Genomic DNA, 23,315 nt, shown 5'->3' with positions numbered 1-23,315 from the left:
AGAAAAGGTAACTATCGGTCATTTTTGGGCGGCGGAGACACAACTGTTCTCTACGACCGGAGGTAAGAACGCTACAAGCCTGCCAGTTAAACTGGGTATCACTCTCTAGCTGGCCGCTGTAATCTCATTACGGCCTTTATCCGTTCGTAGAGTTAGGTTGGGGTTAATTTGTGTTGGCAGTATTGAAAAGGTTTTAGCCACATCCTCAGTAGCTAACGTTAATCAACTTGCCGACCGTTGCTCAATCATAGCTGTACCAGCAGCGTGCGGCGGCTTTTGTCATCGTTTCCGATGCCATCCCGCTCACCTCCCGTTGTCGCATAACCTCTATACAATGTCTTAAGAAAGATGTTTGATTCACCTCGTATTTTATCTTATTTAGAAGGTGGCCGATTCTGATAAACTTTCATTTTCAGTATAGCTTTTTTTAATGGTTTTAAGACGTTCTTGGGAATCTGTTCGTATATCATCGTCGTTTCTGTGTGTTAAATTAGCACCGTCTGTCCAAAATGACCACTTATACCATGATACCATGAATAAGAAGTAACTCGTCCATACGTGCTGAGTGATTGACAGGACATGTGGACCACTCGTCTGAATATAACAGCCGTCAATAGCTTTAGTGTACCACAGACAAAAAAGAACAAGAATCAGTGTTTTCACTGCAGCTTTATCACCTGTTGGGCAGTTTGCTAAATTTACTGTCAACACACTTGATTGTTTCCGGTTTACTAATGTTTGTTTCTCTTAAGTGAAATGCTCCTTCAAATATTTACAAAAAAACTCTAGTGGGCAAACATAACATAACCTTTAGCCTATTTACCTCTTGTAGTACAGCCAGATTTTTTTCCCTTTTAGACAGTCATACACTTGCAACATAAATTAAGTTTATTATGGACATGACTCACTAGAATGTTAGGCAGTGCCTTAAGCAAGGGGAGTGTCGGTTGCATCAGTATACTTCTGAGTACACTTATTTATCATCGGTTTGAAATTGTAACTGAGTCACTACACACAGTAGTAATGTCAATGTCTGCAAGGAGAATCATGTCTTTCTGTCTGTTTTGTGACATGAAAACAGGTCCCACATGATTGCTGACAGCTGTAAGCTACAGTCACTTTATTACATGTTGTGCAGTTGCATTCCTTTTCCCATTTACAGCTGTTTCTGTCACTGGGTGTGAGGGGTTATTTGCTTAGATACTGTGGTGTTGACAACACAGTTATTCAGTTATATATGCAACATTTAGTTTGATTAATTTAACTCCTTCATCTACCTTACACTGTGAGGTTATTAGAGGGATGAGCTTGTCTTAGAGTGGCCTTTCACTGACCACTGAGTGGGGTGAGGCTCAAGAGTATTGTCATTGGTTGTCCACGGCTCGATCCTCTTCAGCATAACTCACAGGGCTGTGGTCATTGGGCAGTGGCTACTCTGGTCAGAGGGGCAATGTCTCAACATTGCCTCATCCCTCCATGACCTCTCAGATAACCTGCCCTTTATTGCTGAAAGGTAGAAAGGTCTTTGGACACTACAAGGGAGGGACATTAAACTATTGAAACACACTCTTCTGGGAAGTCTCACTCATAACTGAGCTTTGAAAGCTGACACACATACATATAGGCTGTTTGACGGAGAGCAAGAAGGAGGTGAGTCTCTGACAAGTGCTGAGTGTGGTTCACAGCCAGCATAGCCCGGTCCATTTTGGTGTAAGAGGAGGCTGTTCAAGGGATTGGTTTAAATATGATTCATATACAGATGGTAGATACCCTTTGGTTTGATTTTCTGATTAACAAACCATTGTTTCGTCAGTGTTCTGTTTTTTTTGTTTTTTTGTGAGAAGTGTGCTACCAGACGTACGTTAGCCAACTTCCTCTTCCAGATAGCTGTTGGCAAGTGATACTTGGGATGAGGATCAAATCGTTTTTTGGCTTTGACTTTTAACTTGTGAAATGCTTTGATTTATGGTAATTATACCTGATTGATAAACAAACTTTTTCTGATGGTAGTTTTCTTTTTTTTCTTCCCAACTTCAGGTGTAACGTTTGAGTGACAGTGGACCAAATATTTTCATACTATAGTTGTGGGATTCTTTAAACCAGCGTACTATACAAAACTAGTGTGACCATCACCACCGCTGCTTGCTTGCCTTCCCTACATACCCTTCTAGAGATCAATATGGGTCTCCAGGCAGACTCAGCTCTCCAGTCTATCCTCCTCTTTCCAATCCACCTACTGGTATGGCTGTACTCCCTCCTGTCCTTCCTGCCCTGGTACTACATCACCAGTGCCGGGGAAAGAAAAGCTCTGTCCAAGCGGATAAAGGCCCGTTCCACTTCAGGCTGTCCTGAGGGACCATACCGCTCTGTTGACCACTTTGACACCCTGGCGAGGGAAGACTTCCCAGGCAAGGACACGCTGGATAAACTTTTCGAGCATGCTGTACAGCGCTTCGGACAAGCACATTGTCTCGGCACCCGAGATATTCTGAGCGAAGAGAATGAGACTCAGCCTAGTGGCAAAGTATTTAAAAAGGTAAGGATTCATATTACTGTATATATGTTTATATATATATATATTTTTTGGTGAGGGATACTTTTGATGACAAAAATGTCTGACTGACTCTTTCACCTTCTAGCTGATCCTGGGGGAATATAGATGGCTGTCCTACAATGAACTGGATTCTGTAGTCAGTCAGTTTGGCAGTGGATTGGCAGCTCTCGGACAACAACCCAAAAGCACTATTGCAATCTTCTGTGAAACCAGAGCAGAGTGGATGATCACTGCTCAGGCATGCTTCAGGCGCAATTTCCCATGTAAGGATTTTCCACTCTGTACCTAGAAAAAATATGAACAGTGTTTTAACTGTTGTTTATATGTTTTTACTCACTGGGCTTTTCTTTGTATTCACAACAGTGGTGACATTCTACGCCACACTGGGAGAGGAAGCCATCGCGTTTGGACTGAACGAGACTGGTGTTACTCATCTAGTTACCAGCGTGGAACTGCTCGAGACTAAGCTGAAAGTGAGTTAATCCTTCACAGCTCATCATCAGAGCCGCTCTTTTTGGAATAGAAGGCCTAGGGGAGCAATGATCAATCTTTTCTCATGGAACGTTTTGTCTGTCTACATAATGACCTTAATAATCATCATAAAATGATCATTTGGGATTCCATAAATAATTCATTAACATTAAACTTGGTACAGAGGAAGAGATACTTTCTAAATTGCTTTAACTTCTCGTAAGTTCTAAGGCCATATGGACGCATGAATGGATGAATGCAGTCTCTGTTAACATGTATTTAAATTGGACATGAGACATAGTCTGTTATTAAATGAATGGCCTGCAGTGTTTCTGTACACTTGTACTTTAAAGCTGGTGTCGATTACTAGGGAGGGATTAAATGTTCAGCACGTTATGGTTGTCAGGCCATTTTTAAATTGGATACAACAAAATGTGATCTAAAGTGTGCTTTACATGAGCTCTGTGCATGTATTTGATTAACTTTTTTAGTATTTAGTAACACAATTATGGGTCTACCAGTAGTTCCAGTAGTGAACCTAGAAATTCTTTTTTATGTATAAAAGGATATCTTGTGTGTGGCATCCTGTTTTTGACGCCAGCGTTGTCCTCTCTTTCTGTCCAGAATGTGCTTCCACAGATCCCCAAACTGAAGCATGTGATCTACGTGGACCAGAAGAAAGTGAGCACAGGAGGCTACCCAGCAGGACTCTCCATCCACAGCATGCAGGCCGTACGAGAGCTGGGCTCACTGCCGGAAAATAGTGTGTATTTCTGTGACTCGGCTTTTTTTTTTTTTTTTCTTTTTGGTCAAATTCCAAGTTGAAATATCTCGCAGGTACAGTGTAAGACAATAACTGATTGTTTGTCCTGCAGTGGGGTGGGCAATTGTGAAGCCCCAGCCCTCTGATCTGGCTGTGGTGATGTACACCAGTGGCTCCACAGGAAGACCCAAAGGAGTCATGATTGTCCACAGTAACCTGATTGCAGGAATGACCGGACAGTGCGAGCGCATCCCTGGACTTGGGTGAGTTTCAGTAGGGTTTCTTTTACAGTTCTCCAGCACAGGGTTCAACATACCGCACTTCACATCTCTCAAAATCTCTCTTATCTATTCCAACTAAAACAACATCGGCTTACAAAAAAATGCCAAGTAGATAACAGAATTTTCCATATAAATCTGTGCGGGGTCAGGATTCCAGCAGCAGAGTAAGCACTCAAAGATGCTCAGTGTGAAAGTTAGAAAGAAGAACAGAAAACGTGTAGTGGCTCCTGCCTCTAACCTGTACTTTCACTCCCTGTGTTCCTGCAGGCCTAAAGATACTTACATAGCCTATCTGCCCCTGGCCCACGTTCTGGAAATGACAGCTGAAATCTCCTGTGTCACGTATGGCTGTCGGATCGGATATTCATCCCCCCAGACGCTGTCAGACCAGGTAAAACCCAGCACCAACCCCAGGTCATGTGTTATACCTAACCCAGGCACCTGGGTGTGTTCGCAAATACTTCAAATCGACATTATTGCAATTAGCTTAATCATTGTTGCTGTCTAATGTAATCAGTGCCTTCAGCTATTTTTTTTTCTGTTGCCTTTAGTCCACTAAGATAAAGAAAGGAAGTAAAGGAGACTGCTCCGTGCTCAGACCCTCCCTGATGGCAGCTGTGCCAGTAAGAATCCTGTTATATTCTTTCTTCTGTTCATTACTCACCACTCTTGTCTCCTTCTCTCTGGTTTTCCTCCTCTCTCTGTTTGCTCAGTTTTACACACATTCTTTTTCCCCCTCCACCTACTCATCGTCAGATGTATAAATAAACCCTGTGCTCTTTCTCCAAAAAAAGGAAATCATGGATCGCATCAACAAGAATGTGATGAGCAAAGTGCAGGAGATGAGCTTCATTCAGAAGACGCTGTTTACGCTGGGCTACAAATATAAACTGGAGCAGATCAAGAGGGGCTATGACGCACCACTCTGCAATGCGTAAGAAACCACTGTGTTTCTTTAAGTGCCGTCTTAAGAAATCTGACTGTGTCATTCAACCTACAGTCAAACACACAGCAATCTGTCTTTGCAGCCTTTTGTTCCGTAAAGTCAAGAAACTCCTGGGAGGACAAGTGAGGATGATGCTGTCGGGAGGAGCCCCCCTGTCCTCCGCCACTCAAAGATTTATGAATGTATGTTTCTGCTGTCCGGTGGGTCAGGGCTATGGCCTCACTGAAACCTGTGGAGCAGGCACCATCACAGAGGGTAAGACAGGATTTAAAGAGTAGAGAAAGAAGAGAGAGTAAAGGTGGGAATTAAGAACAGTGTCATTAAGATATTGTGTCTTATTACACAGTTGCAGACATCAGCACCGGTCGTGTTGGAGCTCCTCTTATTTGCTGCGAGGTCAGGCTCAGAGACTGGGTTGAAGGTATGAAAAAAACATGATGGTACACGCTGTAATTACAGTACAGAATGAGAAGTATTCATATATCTGCAGGGCAATCAGTTGTTACTGTACCACTTCATTTGCCTCAGGTGGCTACACCAGCAAAGACAAGCCGCACCCGAGAGGGGAGGTCCTGATCGGCGGTCCCAACGTAACCATGGGTTACTACAGGAATGAAAGCAACGATCAGGACTTCTTTGTGGATGAAAAGGGGCAGAGGTGGTTCTGCACCGGCGACGTAGGAGAGATTTACCCTGATGGTTGTCTACAAATAGTGGGTGTGTATATTCTCATATCAGTCACAGTTTGCTCAGGCCCACGGCTGTCATCTGATGGTGTCTGTAAAAGGCACTCCTTTCATACTTCATTTCATAGCTGTAATTTGCAGTAAGTGTGGTTGTAACTTTTGACAGGCATACTGTGTGTTCTTCATAGCAGAGCAATGTTGTCAACACGTGTTTTTTTTTTATTCTTATTTAGACCGCAAGAAAGACTTAGTCAAACTGCAGGCCGGGGAGTATGTGTCTCTCGGTAAAGTGGAGTCGGCTCTGAAAAACTGCTCTCTCATAGACAACATCTGTGCTTATGCAAACAGGTAAGTGGCCCTGATTGTGTGACAGCTGATTTTTTATCCAAATCTTTATCAGACTTCTTCATTCTTGTTTCACTTGACTTCTTCTGTACATGTACATGTTGTTCTCAATTACTTCTTCATTCTTTCAGCTACAGAAACCATTCACATATCACAGGGACATCTATGCTTACATTCCACTTTTCTGTGCTTCCTCTGTTTGTTTAATATAAACAACTTTTTTTCAGGAAATTTTTGTAATGGGAGCGAATGAATGAAAGTGTCCTTCAAACACACTCCACTTTGAACGTCAACTACTTCTGGGGTCACAAGACTTTGAATCATTAAACTTGCATTCAGATTTTTGATATCTTTTAAAGTTTCTGAATGATCGCAGTTTAGGTTTTATGCTTTTTTCCCTCACAGTTTTTGTGTTTATAATGGCTGTGTAATGTGTGGAATGTTCAGCCCAAACTTCAGCTGCTCTGCTTTTCACCAAAATTTCACACTTTAGCCCCTAAAAGTCTCACATATTTCACTTTAATTTAGACATTAAAAATGTAGACAAAATCGTGCTCTTTCAGACAAAGTGATTACCAATGCAATGACTCACAGTCCAGCTGCCTTTGTATATCATTTAGAAATACCACATCCTGGAAGACTGAGACTTTTCATTGACAAATTTGAACTATGAGCTTCAAAGTGGCGGGAGAACTTGTCCCGTAGACTGCAATACAAATTAAGAACTGGACGTTTGGAGCCTTCCACATTTCAGACACCGGATGTGTGCAGCAAAGACTTGTAATGCTCGCAGTGTACAGAGTTTGGTGATAGGAGTTTTTGACTGAACAGCAGGAGTTTGAGAGCTGCACTGAGCCAAATCTCACTCAAGTCTGAGCCTCATGCAGGGAGAAGGAAGTTGGTACCAACCTTAACTGGAACTGGCTATATACAACTCATTGGCATCTAATCATAATCAGTTTCTCTGGTGTCTGTGCTGTTTATACACACACACACACACACACACACACACACACACACACACACACACACACTTGACTGGCATTTCTGTATTTTAGCCTTGTCAGCTCATATGTCAACAGTTTCAGCATTCAGACTGCATTTTAAGCAGTGTAAATATATCAGCTGATCTAAGACATCTAAGACAACCGGAGACACATCCATCTATGTTCTAGTAATGCTAAACGCTGTTTAATCCAGTTTAGAGCTGTGCACAGATTCTAAAGATAAACTTCATGAATCCTTGTCAGATGTCTCACCTCTGTGTGATACATGTCAGTAAGCTGAAGCTACTTTTTCACAGTTATACACTCTGCCCCAAACTACAGTGATTCTGGATAGAAATATTTTTGGCGTTATATTAAATGTACTTAACAAGCACTCACAGTCAGGACAAACCTGTATAACATGGGGAGTTTCTGTTCATTTCAGTAAAAAAGAATGTGCCTAATTTTGAGTGGATAGTTCTAAAGTGGGACTGAGCAGAGACGATGGTTTTACCTTTATTATTATTATTATTGCTGGTTTTAGCTTTTCTTTCTTGCTACTTCTTTCAGTTCATATACTTGAACTGGCAATAAACTCTCTCAGGATGTCCACTTCAACTGAATGTATCATCTATGCTTTGACTGACACTTGATCTCCTTTCATTGCTTGAACTTCAGCTTTGCTCAGCGCTTGCAATTAAATGCACTTTCAAACACTTCCACTTCTTTTTAACTACTCTTTCATTTTCCACTTGTTTTGTTTTGAATTCCACTTCAACTAAGACTTAAACCGATTATCTCAGCTGTTTTAAACATTTAAGTTTCAGCAGTGAGCACAACTTTTATCAACCATGTTTCTGATGTTCATCCTCGCAGTGACCAGAACTATGTGATCAGCTTCGTGGTTCCCAACCAGAAAAAGTTGACAGAACTGGCCAAACAGAGAGGCATAGTGGGAACATGGGAGGAAATCTGCACTCACCCCGACATGGAAAGAGAAGTTCTAAAGGAGATCAAGGTCATGGCTGCTAACAGTAAGAGCTGATCACGTCTTTTATCTTTACTTTTAGCAAAAGAGCAAATTATTCTTTCCACTGTGCTGTGATCAGTACGGGTGAGCGTCACTGTTCTCTTCATCTTCACTTTTCATCCAGTTAAACTTCAGCGATTTGAGATCCCAGTGAAGGTGCATCTCAGTCCGGAGCCGTGGACCCCAGAGACCGGTCTGGTCACAGATGCGTTCAAGCTGAAAAGGAAAGAGCTGAAGAACCACTATCTCCACCACATAGAGAGAATGTACGGAGGCAAGTAACAGTTTCAACCAACAGTCCCAGATATCACCATAACCACTATTCTGATCTATAAATAATACTCCTGGTACCCGTTTTGGTTTGTCATGCTGTGTGTGTACCATGGACATCCAAATGAAAATCTCTTGAACAGAAAAGCTGAAGCTGTAGATAGTTGTCGCTGTTGATCCATACGTGCTTTTTATTCTCGTGTTGAAGGTTTGATTGTCAAAGAGAAGCACTGAAGTGGCAACACTTACTCCATGACAAGTGTCTGAGACCATAATAGCATTCAACTGCCATCCACTTAAATCTGTTGGCACTCACTTTGTGGTTGTCAAAATGTACCACTGTTCTCCATATATTGCTGATGCTTTGTTGTTACTTCCATTGAAAATATTAACTGTAATCATTGCAGATGCTTTAAAAGCTCTTTTGTAAAGTTGGAGTACTCATGTTACTGTGCCTTCAGTCTGCAGTACTTGTGTAGTCAAGCAGCAGTAAGTGGCATCTATATAAAAACAAATAGTTTGTGCGTTAATTACAAAAATGGCTACACTGCCATGTCAATGTTTACTTGAGGCTTTAGGAAAAAGATCCCCACCCAGAGATACACTGACATGGATCATCGAGGGAAAAACAAGTTACTCATGATCATGTCTGCTTATCCACTTGTTTTTTTTTTCCTGACTGTTTTATTTATTAATTTGTTGTTGTGTTGATTTATTCAGAAAGTAAGACCAAAATGTGTAAACATAAATGACTCAGGAAGATAAGCAAATGTTTTAATATATGAAACTGTCAAATAGTGGGTTGTTTTTATAGAAAGCACTTCTGTCAAAATTCGTGTAGGCACCTTATTTATTACAGCGCAAGCATGCTTAACTACTAAGTACAAAAATGCTTTGAAGCATTAGCTATAGTCAGAACTGGTAAACTGTAATACTGTGCGTATTTTACCTCAGTTAACAGGCTAATGTACAATGTGGTATAAAAAGGTTTTTCCGAAATCTGTTCATTTTAATATTCTAGGAGTGTTTTCTATGTATTTTTCCAAGTGTTGTGTTGATGGATTTGCATCAGTAAACTTTAAAGGACGCAGATATTGACAGTCACTTTACAGTTGGTTGTTCAGTGATCCTATTTGTATTTATTTCTCCATCATTATGATCACATGCCTTGTTAAACATTTCAAAAAATAAACATCTTTTCATAATCAGTGTTGTATGACATTTTTTATTTTATTACAAAACCATAGAAATAACCCGAGCGCTTGCTAATTTTGAAGATTATATCCGTTGACTATTCGTTCATAAAGCACAGATGAGGACAGCCTCAACTGTTCCAGTCCTGAAATCGGAAACAGTCACTAGCGATCTTCCAAACAGGCTGGTCATTGTTGGGTGAAGCCTGAGCTGTTAGAAGAAAGTTCTGGTTGAAGAAACGCTGTTTGTTCCCTTCAAACTTGACCGTACCGCCAGTCACCACGAGCAGTGTGGTCTGGCCTTGAGTTGCTTGTTCTGTGAATGAAGAAAGGGTGGATTGATGTTTGATTACCACACCTTCAGCAGAAGGACATCACATGTTTAAATTATAGACACATAAATATTACCACACACTTTAATATGAGTTGACATTTTAACAGCAGAACTCTATCTATCTATCTATCTTATCTCAACACATTTGAGAATTACCAATAGCACTTGAAAAGACTTTGCATTTCACCAACTGACCATGAACTGGCTGACAATCCAGCGTGTGAACTTGGAACTCGCTGGATGGCAGCGACTCAAAAAACTCGCCCAGAGCGTCCTGTCCCGACACTGCGTTGCCGTTCCACACCAACGTGGCCTTGTCCAAGTAGAGTCGGGTCAAGTTCTGAGACATACGTAGGAGCCAGTAAATGATGACAGTTAAGAACAAGAATGACAGAAACAATGACATCAACCAAAAGCAGCACACCGTGTGTACTCATACTGGATTCTGAAGTACTGACATTTGAGAATAAAAAAAAAAAAGACATAAAAGAATAATAATCAGCTTAATATATCAGATTAATTTTTTGGACACATTAACAACATTTTGGACAAGGATCCCTTAAATTTGATTATTACAGAAATGTTACCAAGATACAGATGTGGCCAGAAATTTTAATACCCTTCTGAATAAAGCAACAACAACAACAAAAATTACTGGATTGTAGGGATATTTCTAGCAGACTATTGTCGTCAACTCGTATCACACAGGTGCTTCCAATCTTATAATCAGTCATTCACCCGATTTAAATGGAGGAAAGGTTATGATTGTGCTCTTTGGCATCATTGTGTGAATCACACTGAACACAGGGACAAGAGAAAGAGGAGTGTTATCTGAGCAGATAAGGACGAAAATGTTTGCTGGATGTGGCTACAAGACAAAAACTGACCCCAAATTGAATGCAAGGACAGTTTGATCGGAGTTCAAAGAACCAAGAAAAACTGCAATAACAGATACAAGCTGACCTCAACAGATCAAGGTACAACAGTGTCCAGCTGCACCATAGAAAGGCGATGGAAGAAAACACCACTTTTGAAACAGAAACAGTTCCTTGAATCTGTTCAGGGCCCAATGAAATCAGGAGATTCTCAAGGTATCCTGCAGCAAAACAGTGTCAGAGAGCTATGTCTCAGCTGCAGGTCATTGGCTCCTCCTATGGGACAAATCATACATCTAAAAGAAGCCAGGAAAAGATGAGAAGAAAACATTGGACTGCTCTGAAGTGGTTTACTATTGGTTCTGATATTAATCCAATTAAACATGTATGGAGAGAGCTGATGTATCTCTCAAGACTGAGTGAACTGGAGCAAGAATACTTGGTAAGAGTGGGCCCAGCTATCCATAGAGAGGTGTAGAAGAGTCATTAAGATTTAGAAAAAAGCACCTGACTGTACTTATTTCAGAGAAAACTTTTCTTTTTCTTTTTCTTTTCCTTTTTGAGAGGAAGGCTGTCAATAATTTCGGCCACGCCTGTATGGTGTTGGCTGTGACATTTTAAAGCTGCCACTGCTCTCTGGTGAGCAAACGATGCAACACCAACACCGTAAGTTACCAAAAATATATCATTAATTACTGCCTGACATATACACCGATACTGATGCAGCTGATAATTTAAAATCGGTCGATAATGGTGGCCATGGTGACGCTCTGCTGTGCTCATTTAAAATAACCGGAGTACTGATTTGATCCGGTCCAGAGCACAACATAAGACCGTTACTCACTCTCCTTTTCTTGTCCATGCAGTCGTAGTAAATGTTGACAAATTCTTCTGAATATCTGCATGACTGGTCGACATGGGTCCTGAAATCCTAATGTGAGAATCACTAATTAAACGCCGATCACGATCATAAAAGACAACAAAAGTAAAGCGCCAATGTTCATTGTGAAAGGCGCACATTGGAAATTAGCCCGTTAGCAAAACAATGAGTTAGCTGCTTGATTTCAGAGTAAACGTGAGGCGGAAGTTTCAGGCTTACCAGCGTGTTTGCCATGATTACACACACAAAACCAGAAACAATGCTGAGCACTAATATCTGATGGATAGTGACAAATCTTAATTAGACGGCTTTCTTTTTCTTTCTTTTTTTTTTACTTTACTTCGCAGCTACAGAAGCCATTTTGTCGCATGTATTACTTCCTCCGTGCACCAGCTGCACCTATCAAAATAAAGTGTTTCTACTTACGTTCATATCACCTGTTTTAATCAGTGACTGAAGAAATATTATGAAATGGCATAGTGATTGAATGAATAATCTAGTGAACATTGGGGAAGAGGAACCACACACTTTCTCAAGTACTTTAGTCAAGTAAAATTTTGAAGTATTTGTTATTTCCTTGAGTATTTCATTTTCTGTTACGTGTACTGCACTACTGTTTAGTATGTTATACTTTTTTTTTCAATCTGCGCTTACTTTTCTCCTGTTAAAGTTACATGTTCCTTTGCAGATTAAGCTTCTACAAAAAAACAGTATAATAAGGTTGAGATGAAAACGTTTTTTAGCACTTTGGTTTGAGACCTCTTAGACAAAGAATTTCTACATAAATCATGAAATGTTGAGACAAACAAAATAACAGAACGTTAAATACATTTTGCAGACTTTTCTTTATACAGTAAGCATTTCTAAGAGGACTCGTGGTATTGATAACTTAATTTAAATAAAGGATCTGAACACTTAATCCACCGCTGCAGGTGAAAGTGACATAGTGGCTGAGTCTCACTGTTCAGCCATCCCACTGATGGTATTTTAATTTGAAGGGGGGGGGATAGAACCATGCGGAAGTAGAGTTCATAATTTCCTGAGTCATTGCTCCTCCGGTTCAAATCTGAAAGGAAACTGCTCCTATGCACTGTCTCTGTGTGCTAGTGTAAATTTAGTGTGATATTTAGAGTCTGTTTAACAATGGAGGGCTCTGTATCAAATGTGGAGGTCTGTAATTTTGCTTACACAGGGCAGTTTGAAAAATTAAAACAGTGTATTCTGTCTGATAAAACGCTTGCCTGCAAAACGGACCAGGTAAGAACACATGACCCGGCAAAGCCTTTGCTTTTGTTTGCCTGCACATACTGAGATAATGACAAATGCCATGTGAGGTTTTCGACGTTTTCATCCTCGGCTTTCTGTCCTTTCAGGACCGAAGAACCGCTCTTCACTGGGCTTGCTCTGCTGGCCACACCGACATTGTGGAGTTCCTGCTTGACCTGGGAGTTGAAGTGAATCTACAAGATGATGTAGACTTTTTATTTATTTATTTAGTATTATTATTATTATTATTCTGTAAAACAAAGTGTGGTGTATTAATTTTGCCCTCTAAAGTGGTGGGGGATGGCACTTAATACTAAACAGGTGCACCCTACAATTTAATATAACAACAACCCAAATTGTGGCTTAATAATAGCACTTTTTCTTACAGTAGTCATTGGAAGGATGGTTTATGCAAAATCTTTTTAATGAATCTTTGTTGATAAAATTACAATTTTTGACCTTCAATCATTTTATAAATAATGACAAAGTGACAAATCTTTTTCAAATTTATCAAATGGAAATTTGTCATTCACGAAAATGTTCAGACCCTTTGCTGTGATCCTACAATCCTACAATTCACAATGTATGTCAGCAGAAAAACCAGAAGAAGTCCAAGGAACTTTCTGTGGACCCCCATTAGAAAATTGTGGTGAGGCATAGATCAGGGCAGGGGTTTGATACCACTTCTGATTGTTCCCATTGACCTCATTGTTAGTGAAATGGAAGAAGTTTGGAACCACCAGGACTTTTCCTAGAGAAGAGACCGTCCTCCCAAACTGTGTAACCTCGCAAAAACGACGACTATCTCAACAGCACTCAATCAATCAGGTTTTTATGGTGGAGAAGCCACTTGGAAACCACTTTGTGTTAAAGGCGTATGACAGCCTGCTTGGAGTTTGCCAAATAACATTGAACAGACTTTGAGGAAGACGATTCTCTCGTCTGATGAGACAAAAAAAAATTTACCCTGTGAGCAGAACTCCAAAGAACTATGTCTGATGAAGATCAGGGACTGCTCATTACCTGACTAATACTATCCCTGCAATGCAGCACTGATGCTGGCAGCATCATGATATGGGGGTGGGTCTCTCAGCGTCAGGGACAGGGAGTCAGAATTGAGGGAAGAATGAGAGCAGCCAAATACAATGAGGCCTTTGAAGGAAACCTGCCCACGACCTAGAACTGGGCTGTCAGTTCAACTTTCAGGACAATGACCTGAAGCATACAGCCACAACAACACTGAAGTGATTTTAGGACAAGTCTCTGACTGTCCTTGAGTGGCCCAGCAGAAGTCCAGACTTAAACCCCAGAGAACATCTGTGGAGAAACCGAAGATGAAGATGAAGTGAAGATGACAGTTCACAAATCTTTAGATACTTAGCCATGAAGACTCAATTTGTAATTGCTGCCAGAGAGACTTGTACAAAGTGTATGAACACTTTGGAAAAAGAGTTTCAGGTTTTTTTTTTTTTTTTTTTATAAATTCACAAAACATCTAAACATTATGGGTGATTTAGTGTAGACTGATGGGGACAAACTGCAACTTTTACCATTTAAAATTACATCTACAACATAAATTGAATGGGTCTGAATACTTTCTTAAGCAGTTGTATTCGCTTATGTGTGTGCGTGTGTATGACAAGTGTAAGCCTTGATTCTACAGGAAGTGAAACACGTGCAGTGACGCCGTGTCTCACTGTATATCACAATATTGATATTTGTGAAATGACTACATGTGGTATGTTACTCCCCAGGCTTCGTGGACCCCTCTTCACATTGCAGCATCTGCAGGCAGAGAAGCCATAGTGAGGTCTCTAATATTCAAAGGAGCTCAGCTGAATTCAGTTAATCAGAACGGCTGCACGCCTCTGCACTATGCTGCCTCTAAAGACAGATATGAGGTAAGATTCCCAGGTTGAAGTAATTGTCATTGTTTGATTCAACCCTGTTTTTTTTGTTTGTTTTTAAGGTTAGATGTTACTTATCTTACTGTGCTAAAATTATTACTTTGATATTACTTATACTACAGGACGACAATAACATTGCTATTTCTGTAATCTGTTGCGGAAGGTACTTCACTGTTAAGTAGGACAGTCAATTTAATATTTGAGAATAATAGGCATTTCTCTTAATGATTTGCATTATTCCACGGTATTGAACCAGAACTGAACCAGAAAGTACTTCTTTGGAAATGCCCATTGAAACTTCTTTTTTTTTTTTTAAGTGTTTCCCCTTTCATTTATTGTGAATCAAACCACTTCATACATCATTACAATGATGTCATAGATTTAACTGTGGAAAAAGCCACACAGAAAGTGGGTAACTCTAATCTTCTTTTAAGTCTTTAATAACCTTTCATTACCTAGTTGTGAAAAAAAAAATAGAGAAGGGTCCATCTTATTGCCACACTGAATTTACTGTGTCATTACAGATAAAATGAGCTCAAAAGACAATGAACGTTAAGGTTATTTTTTTTTTTCCAGATTTGTTTTGTTTTATATATTATCAGTTGTCAAGGCAGTATCAGGAAGGTTTGCTAAAGTCAGACACTGACATTAACAACTCAACACATATCGAAATCAACCCAGTGGCAAGTTTCCATAAGTCTAAGAAAAAGTGCATTTTATGTTGAGAGGAAATACGTATGGGTTCACCCACAGGGTTCTCACATCCTATGTTACTTACATTTTAGTCTCACTTCCGAAAATTGGGTGAAGACTAAGTGAAGATCTGAAAATGTATATTTTAAGTGAATGGGAAATCACTGAGTGTAGGAGGATACTTGTCAATGACTTGTGAGTAACACAGCTTTCCTTCTTTATAGATCGCCTTGCTGTTGCTGGAAAATGGTGCAGACCCCAATGCAACTGACAAGTTGGAGTCCACTCCCCTTCACAGAGCGTCCGCCAAGGGCAACTATCGCCTCATTCAGCTGCTTCTCAAACAGAGTGCCTCGACTAACATCCAGGACTCACAGGGCAACACACCACTGTATGTGTGAATAAGTAGTTTAGTTTGTAATACAGCATTGTTGCTCTTAGTACAAACTTTAAAGGGTCACTTCACCTAAATTAAAAACATGTTTATCCAGCCATGCAGATAGGTTTAGCTTTTTTTTTTTTCAATTTAAGATGTCAGTCTGAGATTTTTACCTTCAACCTAATACAGGTGAATGTAATGTTGTATGTGGTGCTGTAAATGTAACATTTTTGTACTCTTGTATTCACAATTCTGCATGCATTTTTTCTCCAGCCACCTGGCATGTGATGAGGAGCGTGTGGAAGCAGCCAAGTTGCTGGTAGAACACGGAGCCAGCATCTACATTGAGAACAAGGATGAGAAGACCCCTCTCCAGATAGCCAAGGGTAGTCTGGGCAACATACTTCGTCGGATTGTGGAGGGATGATGCATTTACAGACCTACAAGTCATATTCCAGCTTGAACCCCCCCCCCCATCACTAAGTTACATAATGAGAATTCTCAGCCCAGTTGGTCCTCCTTGAGCGGCCTGGTGTGGCGCATTCAGATGTGTAACAGGTGGAAGATGAGACAGCATCAGGGAGAAAAGGTGGACTGAACTGCATTAGTTCAGCAGCTCCTCAGCAAGGGATGTGAAGCTGCGCAGACCTTAGATTTCGGATTAAAGAAAAAAAACACTCTCTTGCACTAAGTGCAGTGTAACACTGCAGCCTCTTTTCTATGAAGTTTAAATTGTAAACTTTAATAGTTGCAAATATGACAATAAAGATCAGTGTTGAGCCTCTTAACAAAGTATGTTTGCTGATATATCTATTCTACATGAAAGCACTGAACCCACAGCTGGTTGTCTTTTGACCTATTGCCAGGTTTAATGATTGAAGCAATAGTTGTCCTACTTACAGTGGACAATGTTTCTCAAATGAATTTTATTCATAGTGTGTAGAGATTGTGAAAATCTTCCTAATTGTTAGTGTGCCAGTTATGCAGAGCTGAAAAGGAACAGGAATACACTGAAAGGGGTTATGAAAATAGTTACAGCCACTGTGGAACAGCACAGGTGATGGGTCGGATCCCCAGTGGGTTTTGATGATTTCTTTAGAAGCTAGGATTGTAGTATCCTGTGACAGCACTGTTGGGTGCAGTTACAGGTGCAGCACACTTCTGAACACACCTAACCGCATCCATCAGTGATGTTGTAGTTGACTGTAAGATTTGGATCATTTTTAAGGCTCAGTTTAGTTGCTTTCAAATATTCCCTCATATTTGGACTCAGCCATTAGATTCTCTAGCAAGGCACTTGTTGCTGCCCCAGGTCCCGGATTAATAGAATAAATAACGAAAACTTTTATGGACTTGCTCTCTTTAGCCTAAATTTAAAATATGTCTTCCTTTGATTACAGTAGCTGTTAATATAAAAGAATGCTTAATAATGACAAACAGTGGTGGGCAGAAATACTGCAATGTAAAAACATTTAAATACAACTAAAAGTTATGCATTCCATTTTTTTTTTTTAATAAAAGTGCCCATTATTCCAGTAGTTTTAACTAGCCGAGGTGGAGAATACTGTTTGATTAGCTCATTTGAATTTAAAATAATTATAGCTGCCACATAAATGTGGTAAAAAGTATAATATTCTCCTCGTAAATGTCTTGCGATATAATGAAGTATGAAGTATGAAGTTTAAAGTAGCAAAACTTAAACTTCTCAAGTAAAATACAAGTACCTCACAACTGTACCTCAGATTTCTACCACAATACTTGAGTAAACAAGACTACAACGTGAATGTACGGCGTAAAACAAGCAAACAAAGGCATATACCTATTCGACAACAGCAAATGTCAATGATAAATAAATTACAAAATAAAGTATTTCTTGTAAATTGCTGAACCGTTAGACGTGGGCTTCATTTGGAAACCCCGCTTGCACCTCGCGAAAGGCCCAGGTTTCGTGACGTCGCAAACTGCACTGCGCATGAGCACTTGCGTTTTAACTAACCTCTAGCTTTCGCTTCCTCAAAGCGAGGTCGTCTTAAGTAAATAGTTCTCCAAAATCATTGGTGTCTCCTTTAAGTGGTGGTCACGCCGAAGACGGACCGAAGTTAGAGGCCGGAGAGCTGACTGTAAGGTATTAAGACGTCATTATTTTATGTTAAGCAATGATACTCGGTGAAATAACTTTTTGACCCTAACGTTGGGTGGAACGGCTAAGCTAATGTTGCTAGCTAACGATTATCGCTATCGTTTTTCATGTTCGTAATTCTGTTTAGTAACCTGACATTACTGCTTAAGCGCATTGGTCAAAGTCCACAGCAGCTGTTTTCAAACCTTAGCGAGCTCGTACTGGGCGTACTTTTATCTCATTATATTGACCTAAAACTACGCCACTGCGCTTATGCAGTGTATGTCTGGTTAGCCAAGTGCAAGCTGTCAGATCCAAACAGCGGTCAGTTCGCTTTTATCAGCGTTTATCTACACGAGACAATGGGGCCGTTATTTTGGCTTTTGTTAAACGCTAAGCTGCGTGACCTTTCTGGAGATTTCGAGGCCAGGTGATGCAGTTTAGCCGCTAATATAATTCAACGCAAAGTGAAAGAAGTCCCAGGTGAGACATGTTGTCTTGTTATCGCATGGTTTATCACCGCTGACTTCTGATGCATGACAAACTTTGGGCGAAGCAGGTTGGACAGAATTCAGATCTAGGGAGTGTCTTTACACAAATTTATACACTCTGCTGTTTAGGGGACTTTTAAAAAATTCCGATACGTAACCTAGTTCAAAGAAAACAAGCTGCTCCATTCAAAGTCGATCAGTATATCGTTGCTTAATCGGTGCCGATATTCTGTGCGTACTATATATCCTGTGTGTAAAGATGTTGCCTCTCATGTACTGTTTTTATTTATTTGTTTCTTTGTGAAAAAAATACAGGTTTCCACAACTTAAATGATTTTCTGTATCTGCGCTTGGTTGAGAATGCAACTTATGCACTCTCTGAAAAGGAGAAAACATTATACAATGTGACAGCAATGCAGTGATGAAAACATTAAAGTTCCACTCTCTGGGGAAAATATTTCTAAGAGGGAGTGTGGTATGCTTTCCCATGGTGCGTTGCAACATAATTGCACTGAGAAACCACACCATGTACCTTTGCTTACTACAATGTTGTGCCACACCTCCATAATGCAAACCTTTTTAGTTGTAAGTCCTGAATATTAGCCTATTAGTCTTATTTTATAATGAGTTTATACTTAACTGTTTGATATCTGTGGTGTCCTTTGGCGTAAGTTGTGTTGTGCTATACTACCATATTGCAGTGTAGTAGACAATCCTGCCTCTCCAGTGCCCATCCCTCACATGGAATATCTAATGCCTCCATGTGATTACAGTGTGGCTGCCTCTCTTAAAGGCACAGCCACCATCTAAGAGTGTATTTTATACGTGTATTGTTGGCCGTTAGCTTTGTTTTCTGTTATCCTATGTTAACAATTTCCATCTGAGGGATGAATTAACAGTTTCCCTCTGAGCGATGAATAAAGTATATCTATCTATCTATCTATCTACCTATCTATCTATCTAAATGCTCATACAGCATTCTTAAATTGTTTAACCCTTTTTCATTTAAAAAAAATGACAGGCATTTGTTCTTCTTGTTTTATTTACAGACATTCTGTCGATCAAGTGATCCCACACAGCGCTTTCTATCATGTGTGATCTCAGACAAGATGGCAACTGGGAGCCAGATCACTCAGTGGATTTTTCAGAGATGGAGTGTCGCCTGGAGTCATTCCGAGACTCCAGCCTGGTCCAGCAGGTGCCAGCACATAGACTGGCCCAGGCTGGCTTCTACTTCACTGGCCCTGCTGACCGTGTCCGCTGTTTCAGCTGTAAGGAGACTGTTGAAAACTGGAGAAGGGGAGACAAACCTATAGAACGTCATAAAGAAGTAATAATTATAGTACTGAAAATCAAAGTCTGTAGTTTGCATTCTTTTCCAAATCACTAAATCATACAATCTATTACAGGTTTCCCCAAGGTGCCTGTTTCTCAGATGCACCCACCGCCCCAGTTATGACCCAAGCCCTGAACCCACACTGAGTAATGGTTCCATACACAGTGAAGAAGCAGAAGACCTAAGATATGCTTTGAGAACAGGAGCAGTGGTCGATGAGTCTGTCTATCCTATGGTTCCTCACATGAGGAATGAGGAGGCCCGGCTTCAGACCTTCTCTAATTGGCCATCTACTTCACCTGTGAGACCCCAGAATCTCGCCCAAGCTGGCTTCTACTACTTGGGGAAGAGCGACCAGGTGCAGTGTTTCTGCTGTGGTGGCATGCTCAGTGGCTGGGAAGCAGGGGACACCGCTTGGGGAGAACATACCCATCATTATCCATACTGCTTCTTCATCCTCGGGCACGATGTGGGCAACATCCCGTTCCAGGGGGGTTCAGAGGAAGCAGAGTGCGGCAGTAGAAAACGCGGGAATACTGGTGTCTCTATGGGCAGTTTTGAGAAGAGGCTTGGCAGTTTTGCAGGTGTCCATCACCCTATTGACCACGAGAGACTTTCCAGAGCTGGTTTCTACAGCACAGGTAGAGCACAGATGCCTGACCGGGGGGTGGTGGTGTTGGGGGGCTAGCAATTTTGGGACTAGAGAAACGTAGAGCAACCTTTGAAAATGCAAACAGGTCTAAATTGTGTGTGCTTACAGGGAAAGGAGATGAGGTGTTGTGTTTCCGCTGCAGTGGAGGTGTGAAAGGCTGGCAGCCTGAAGAAGACCCTTGGGAAGAACATGCCAAACACTACCCTGGGTAAGAGCAACCCCGATGTTCCCTTATCTTAACATATATATATATATATATATACTGTTTTTTCTTTTTTTGCTGTGGTATTTACCTTTGTTTTAATATAATTACATGTTTTTAATCAGATGCAGTTTCCTGTTAGCACAAAAAGGACAAGAGTTTGTCAGCAACATCCAGCTGCAAAACCCACGACGAGATGGAGCTGTAAGAGTTCAGTGCTTTTATATGCCTTTAAATAACCAGGTCATTGTTAACTTTGCTAAATAATCCCATTTAGTAGACCTCAATATAAACGATAAACCAGATTTCTTTAGTCAGGAAAAGGACCAAAAGAAATCTGGTGAACACCTGATTTTCTGGCCAATGATGTCCTTAACCCTAGTTTCTCATTATGTGTTTACATGTGCATGATTAAAGGAAACATCAGTTCTTATAGTCCTGCTGTTGTGTATAAATAATATTTAAATCCAAAATTTGGGTGAAACTGACACTGATACTTCTAAAAGTCAGTTTCCACAACTAAACTCTTTGTAGAAGAAAGAATCTGATTACCAACCAGCTGAATGTAAATATTGTTTCTAGAGCAGTCTGGTTATTGCAGTACATGTAAACACATTCCCTGATTTTCTGCCTTAATCTGAGTTCTCTTAGTTACCTGTTTCTTTCTGTGTATGTAAACATAATCAGTCTGATTGATATCTTCCAGCCATTTAATTGCAATGATGCACACAGTCATGATATCATTTTCCATCTAGCTAAAAAAATGGAAATGTGTTGAAAATAATTTGTTATGCTGTGTTTTGTATTCTGGACAAAAATACTTTCTTTTGTGTGTCTGTGGGAGTCTTGTCTATAGTGATGTCATTCAAATCATACTGAAAATAACTATATGACTTTTGTTTCCAGAATTCAAGTTATCAGAATGGATTTTCAGGAGATGTGAATGGTAAAAATTTAAACATTTTATTTTGACTGCTGTTTATTTGAAAATGTGAATTTATAACATCTCCTGTACTTGAATAAATTGACAAGTTACAAATGGGTCTGTAACCAAAAAAAAAACTACATAAAACGAGTGGTTGTGGAGTCTGCCATGGCTTAGAAGGATATAGAGATGAGTCTAAAGCCCTTTGTGGTGGAAAAGACCATCTTGGAGAAGATAAGTAGGACAGGCTCAGGCTACTCCAGCCTGGAAGCACTTATGGAGGATTGCCTTAACAACACACCAGAGAGTAATACTGCCAAGACAGAGAATAAAGGCACTGTACCTCCAGTATCCTGAGCCATGTTCAGGGAATGAATAGATACTGTAGTTGACTACATAAAAGTAAGTCTGAGCAATTAATTTTTATTATGTACGAGTTTTTTTATTTTTATTTATTTATGTTTCTTTCTCACTCTCTTATCTTTCAGATGAGGAACCGATTGAGAAACTGATGAGGCTGCAGAGGGAAAGACAGTGTAAAATATGTATGGACAGAGATATTTGTATCGTCTTCATCCCGTGTGGTCATCTGGTCTCCTGCGAGGAGTGTTCAGAGTCGCTCAACAAGTGTCCAATCTGCTGTGGTCCCATATCACAGAAGGTCAAGACCTATATCTCTTAAGGGAATCATGGACTCTCATTACACTTCAATGCTGCTTCCTCACTATCTTAATAATATTGTATTTTAAAATTATATGGTGATAGTAATATATGTAAGGACCACGTTGTCTGTGTAAGTGTGAGAATGAGAGAATAAGTAATTCACAAGAAAACTTTATATTTTTACAATCACTGAGATAATAAATAGTTGTTAATAGAGGTGCAATTATAAATAGCTGATATTCATTTTCATTAATGAGTACTGACACTAAAAGACAACAACAGCAACTGTCTTTCTTGCTGGACGTGCCTTTCTTTAGGTTTATGTACTTGTATCTTGTTTTTTTCTTGTTTTTTGGACATTTAGCATAGTGGGATGTAATTTCAGTTTCAATCATACACTTTTGTGCTCTGCTCCTTTATTTTGTCTGGTGTACTCAATGTTTTGTATTCATTTTTCTCACTGTTTGCTGCTCTGTATGGACATTTATAATAGTAGATTAGTAATTCCATTAAGACTTTACTTTCTAACTGACAAAATCCACTCTAGGCAAGGGCCTTCAGTTAATCATTGTGGTGTGAAATTGTTTTACCCTTCTATTAGGCAAACTTTTGTGTTATCAAAAGTGAATAAATTTGAATAATTGGACTTGAGGCATGTCTTTCTTTAATCACTGTTACATTTTGATTTTTTTTAACTACAACCAGTTGGATTTGGTATTTAGAGGAACCCACTTCAAAAGGGTTCATAGGGGTTGTAAAACGAGTATCTTGAATATTCGTCATGAGCTATTCAAGTTTTACAGATTATATAAAATATCAGAAACATTCCTTTTTCTCAGCTGAGGTTTGATGTGATTTTTGCAAAGAGTCTCTGTTGATATTAATCTTTCAGAGAGAATCACAGCATTTAGGTTTTGGAAGATAAAAAAGTGTTAATAGGAGCAGCTTGCAGGCAACATCTCGATGCTGTACATCACTCCAGGTAGATAGATAAGTTGCATTCCCTGTGTCACAAAACTATTCAAATGAACTCATTTTAGTGAGTTATATCTCAAACACTAGAAGGAA

At 40.0% G+C, this 23,315-nt stretch overlaps 4 protein-coding genes across 7 annotated transcripts; 3 read left to right on the top strand and 1 right to left on the bottom strand.

Moving 5' to 3' along the window:
- Positions 1 to 9,537, top strand: acsl4a (acyl-CoA synthetase long chain family member 4a). 2 transcript variants are annotated; one of them, XM_041047713.1, is made up of 15 exons: positions 1 to 62; positions 2,038 to 2,536; positions 2,640 to 2,817; positions 2,918 to 3,027; positions 3,650 to 3,788; positions 3,901 to 4,051; positions 4,337 to 4,460; positions 4,621 to 4,692; positions 4,864 to 5,003; positions 5,098 to 5,270; positions 5,362 to 5,436; positions 5,544 to 5,732; positions 5,935 to 6,049; positions 7,909 to 8,066; positions 8,187 to 9,537. In XM_041047713.1, the coding sequence occupies exons 2-15, from the start codon at positions 2,180 to 2,182 to the stop codon at positions 8,342 to 8,344; spliced, it is 2,139 nt and encodes a 712-aa protein (XP_040903647.1). In that variant the 5' UTR covers positions 1 to 62; positions 2,038 to 2,179; the 3' UTR covers positions 8,345 to 9,537. The 2 variants fall into 2 exon arrangements, with proteins under 2 accessions (XP_040903647.1, XP_040903646.1); XM_041047712.1 differs by lacking the exon at positions 1 to 62 and adding an exon at positions 1,631 to 1,650.
- Positions 9,538 to 9,541: 4 nt separating this feature from the next.
- On the bottom strand, positions 9,542 to 11,996 carry nxt2 (nuclear transport factor 2-like export factor 2). Its single transcript, XM_041047715.1, has 4 exons — positions 11,834 to 11,996; positions 11,579 to 11,665; positions 10,055 to 10,199; positions 9,542 to 9,841 (listed from the first exon to the last, which is right to left on the bottom strand). Exons 1-4 carry the CDS (start codon positions 11,846 to 11,848, stop codon positions 9,657 to 9,659), a joined length of 432 nt encoding a protein of 143 aa, XP_040903649.1. The 5' UTR covers positions 11,849 to 11,996; the 3' UTR covers positions 9,542 to 9,656.
- A 668-nt stretch (positions 11,997 to 12,664) lies between these two features.
- On the top strand, positions 12,665 to 16,641 carry psmd10 (proteasome 26S subunit, non-ATPase 10). Its single transcript, XM_041047463.1, has 5 exons — positions 12,665 to 12,871; positions 12,988 to 13,086; positions 14,635 to 14,781; positions 15,705 to 15,871; positions 16,133 to 16,641. Exons 1-5 carry the CDS (start codon positions 12,758 to 12,760, stop codon positions 16,284 to 16,286), a joined length of 681 nt encoding a protein of 226 aa, XP_040903397.1. The 5' UTR covers positions 12,665 to 12,757; the 3' UTR covers positions 16,287 to 16,641.
- A 1,197-nt stretch (positions 16,642 to 17,838) lies between these two features.
- On the top strand, positions 17,839 to 22,893 carry LOC121188006 (X-linked inhibitor of apoptosis). 3 transcript variants are annotated; one of them, XM_041047481.1, is made up of 7 exons: positions 17,839 to 17,979; positions 19,519 to 19,799; positions 19,879 to 20,446; positions 20,566 to 20,665; positions 20,785 to 20,869; positions 21,566 to 21,605; positions 22,073 to 22,893. In XM_041047481.1, exons 2-7 carry the CDS (start codon positions 19,560 to 19,562, stop codon positions 22,264 to 22,266), a joined length of 1,227 nt encoding a protein of 408 aa, XP_040903415.1. In that variant the 5' UTR covers positions 17,839 to 17,979; positions 19,519 to 19,559; the 3' UTR covers positions 22,267 to 22,893. The 3 variants fall into 3 exon arrangements, with proteins under 3 accessions (XP_040903415.1, XP_040903416.1, XP_040903414.1); XM_041047482.1 differs by having other exon boundaries at positions 17,839 to 17,984; positions 20,785 to 20,863; XM_041047480.1 differs by having other exon boundaries at positions 17,839 to 17,984.
- Positions 22,894 to 23,315: the final 422 nt, after the last annotated feature.

Source organism: Toxotes jaculatrix, chromosome 10 (assembly GCF_017976425.1).
Source record: "Toxotes jaculatrix isolate fToxJac2 chromosome 10, fToxJac2.pri, whole genome shotgun sequence".
In the NCBI taxonomy this organism is placed as follows: Eukaryota; Metazoa; Chordata; class Actinopteri; family Toxotidae; genus Toxotes; species Toxotes jaculatrix.
This window is presented reverse-complemented; position numbering and strand designations above follow the sequence as displayed.

Coding starts and splice junctions, on each gene's coding strand:
- acsl4a (XM_041047713.1), top strand. CDS start 2,180: ATGGGTCTCCAGGCAGACTCAGCTCTCCAGTCTATCCTCCTCTTTCCA. Junction 4,461..4,620: donor CCCAGACGCTGTCAGACCAG/GTAAAACCCAGC, acceptor TGTTGCCTTTAG/TCCACTAAGATAAAGAAAGG. Junction 5,437..5,543: donor GCTCAGAGACTGGGTTGAAG/GTATGAAAAAAA, acceptor CATTTGCCTCAG/GTGGCTACACCAGCAAAGAC.
- nxt2 (XM_041047715.1), bottom strand. Junction 10,200..11,578: donor GCATGGACAAGAAAAGGAGA/GTGAGTAACGGT, acceptor CGTATGTCTCAG/AACTTGACCCGACTCTACTT. Junction 9,842..10,054: donor GGATTGTCAGCCAGTTCATG/GTCAGTTGGTGA, acceptor CTTCATTCACAG/AACAAGCAACTCAAGGCCAG.
- psmd10 (XM_041047463.1), top strand. CDS start 12,758: ATGGAGGGCTCTGTATCAAATGTGGAGGTCTGTAATTTTGCTTACACA. Junction 12,872..12,987: donor TTGCCTGCAAAACGGACCAG/GTAAGAACACAT, acceptor CTGTCCTTTCAG/GACCGAAGAACCGCTCTTCA. Junction 15,872..16,132: donor TCACAGGGCAACACACCACT/GTATGTGTGAAT, acceptor TTTTTTCTCCAG/CCACCTGGCATGTGATGAGG.
- LOC121188006 (XM_041047481.1), top strand. CDS start 19,560: ATGTGTGATCTCAGACAAGATGGCAACTGGGAGCCAGATCACTCAGTG. Junction 19,800..19,878: donor CTATAGAACGTCATAAAGAA/GTAATAATTATA, acceptor AATCTATTACAG/GTTTCCCCAAGGTGCCTGTT. Junction 20,870..21,565: donor GACGAGATGGAGCTGTAAGA/GTTCAGTGCTTT, acceptor TTTTGTTTCCAG/AATTCAAGTTATCAGAATGG.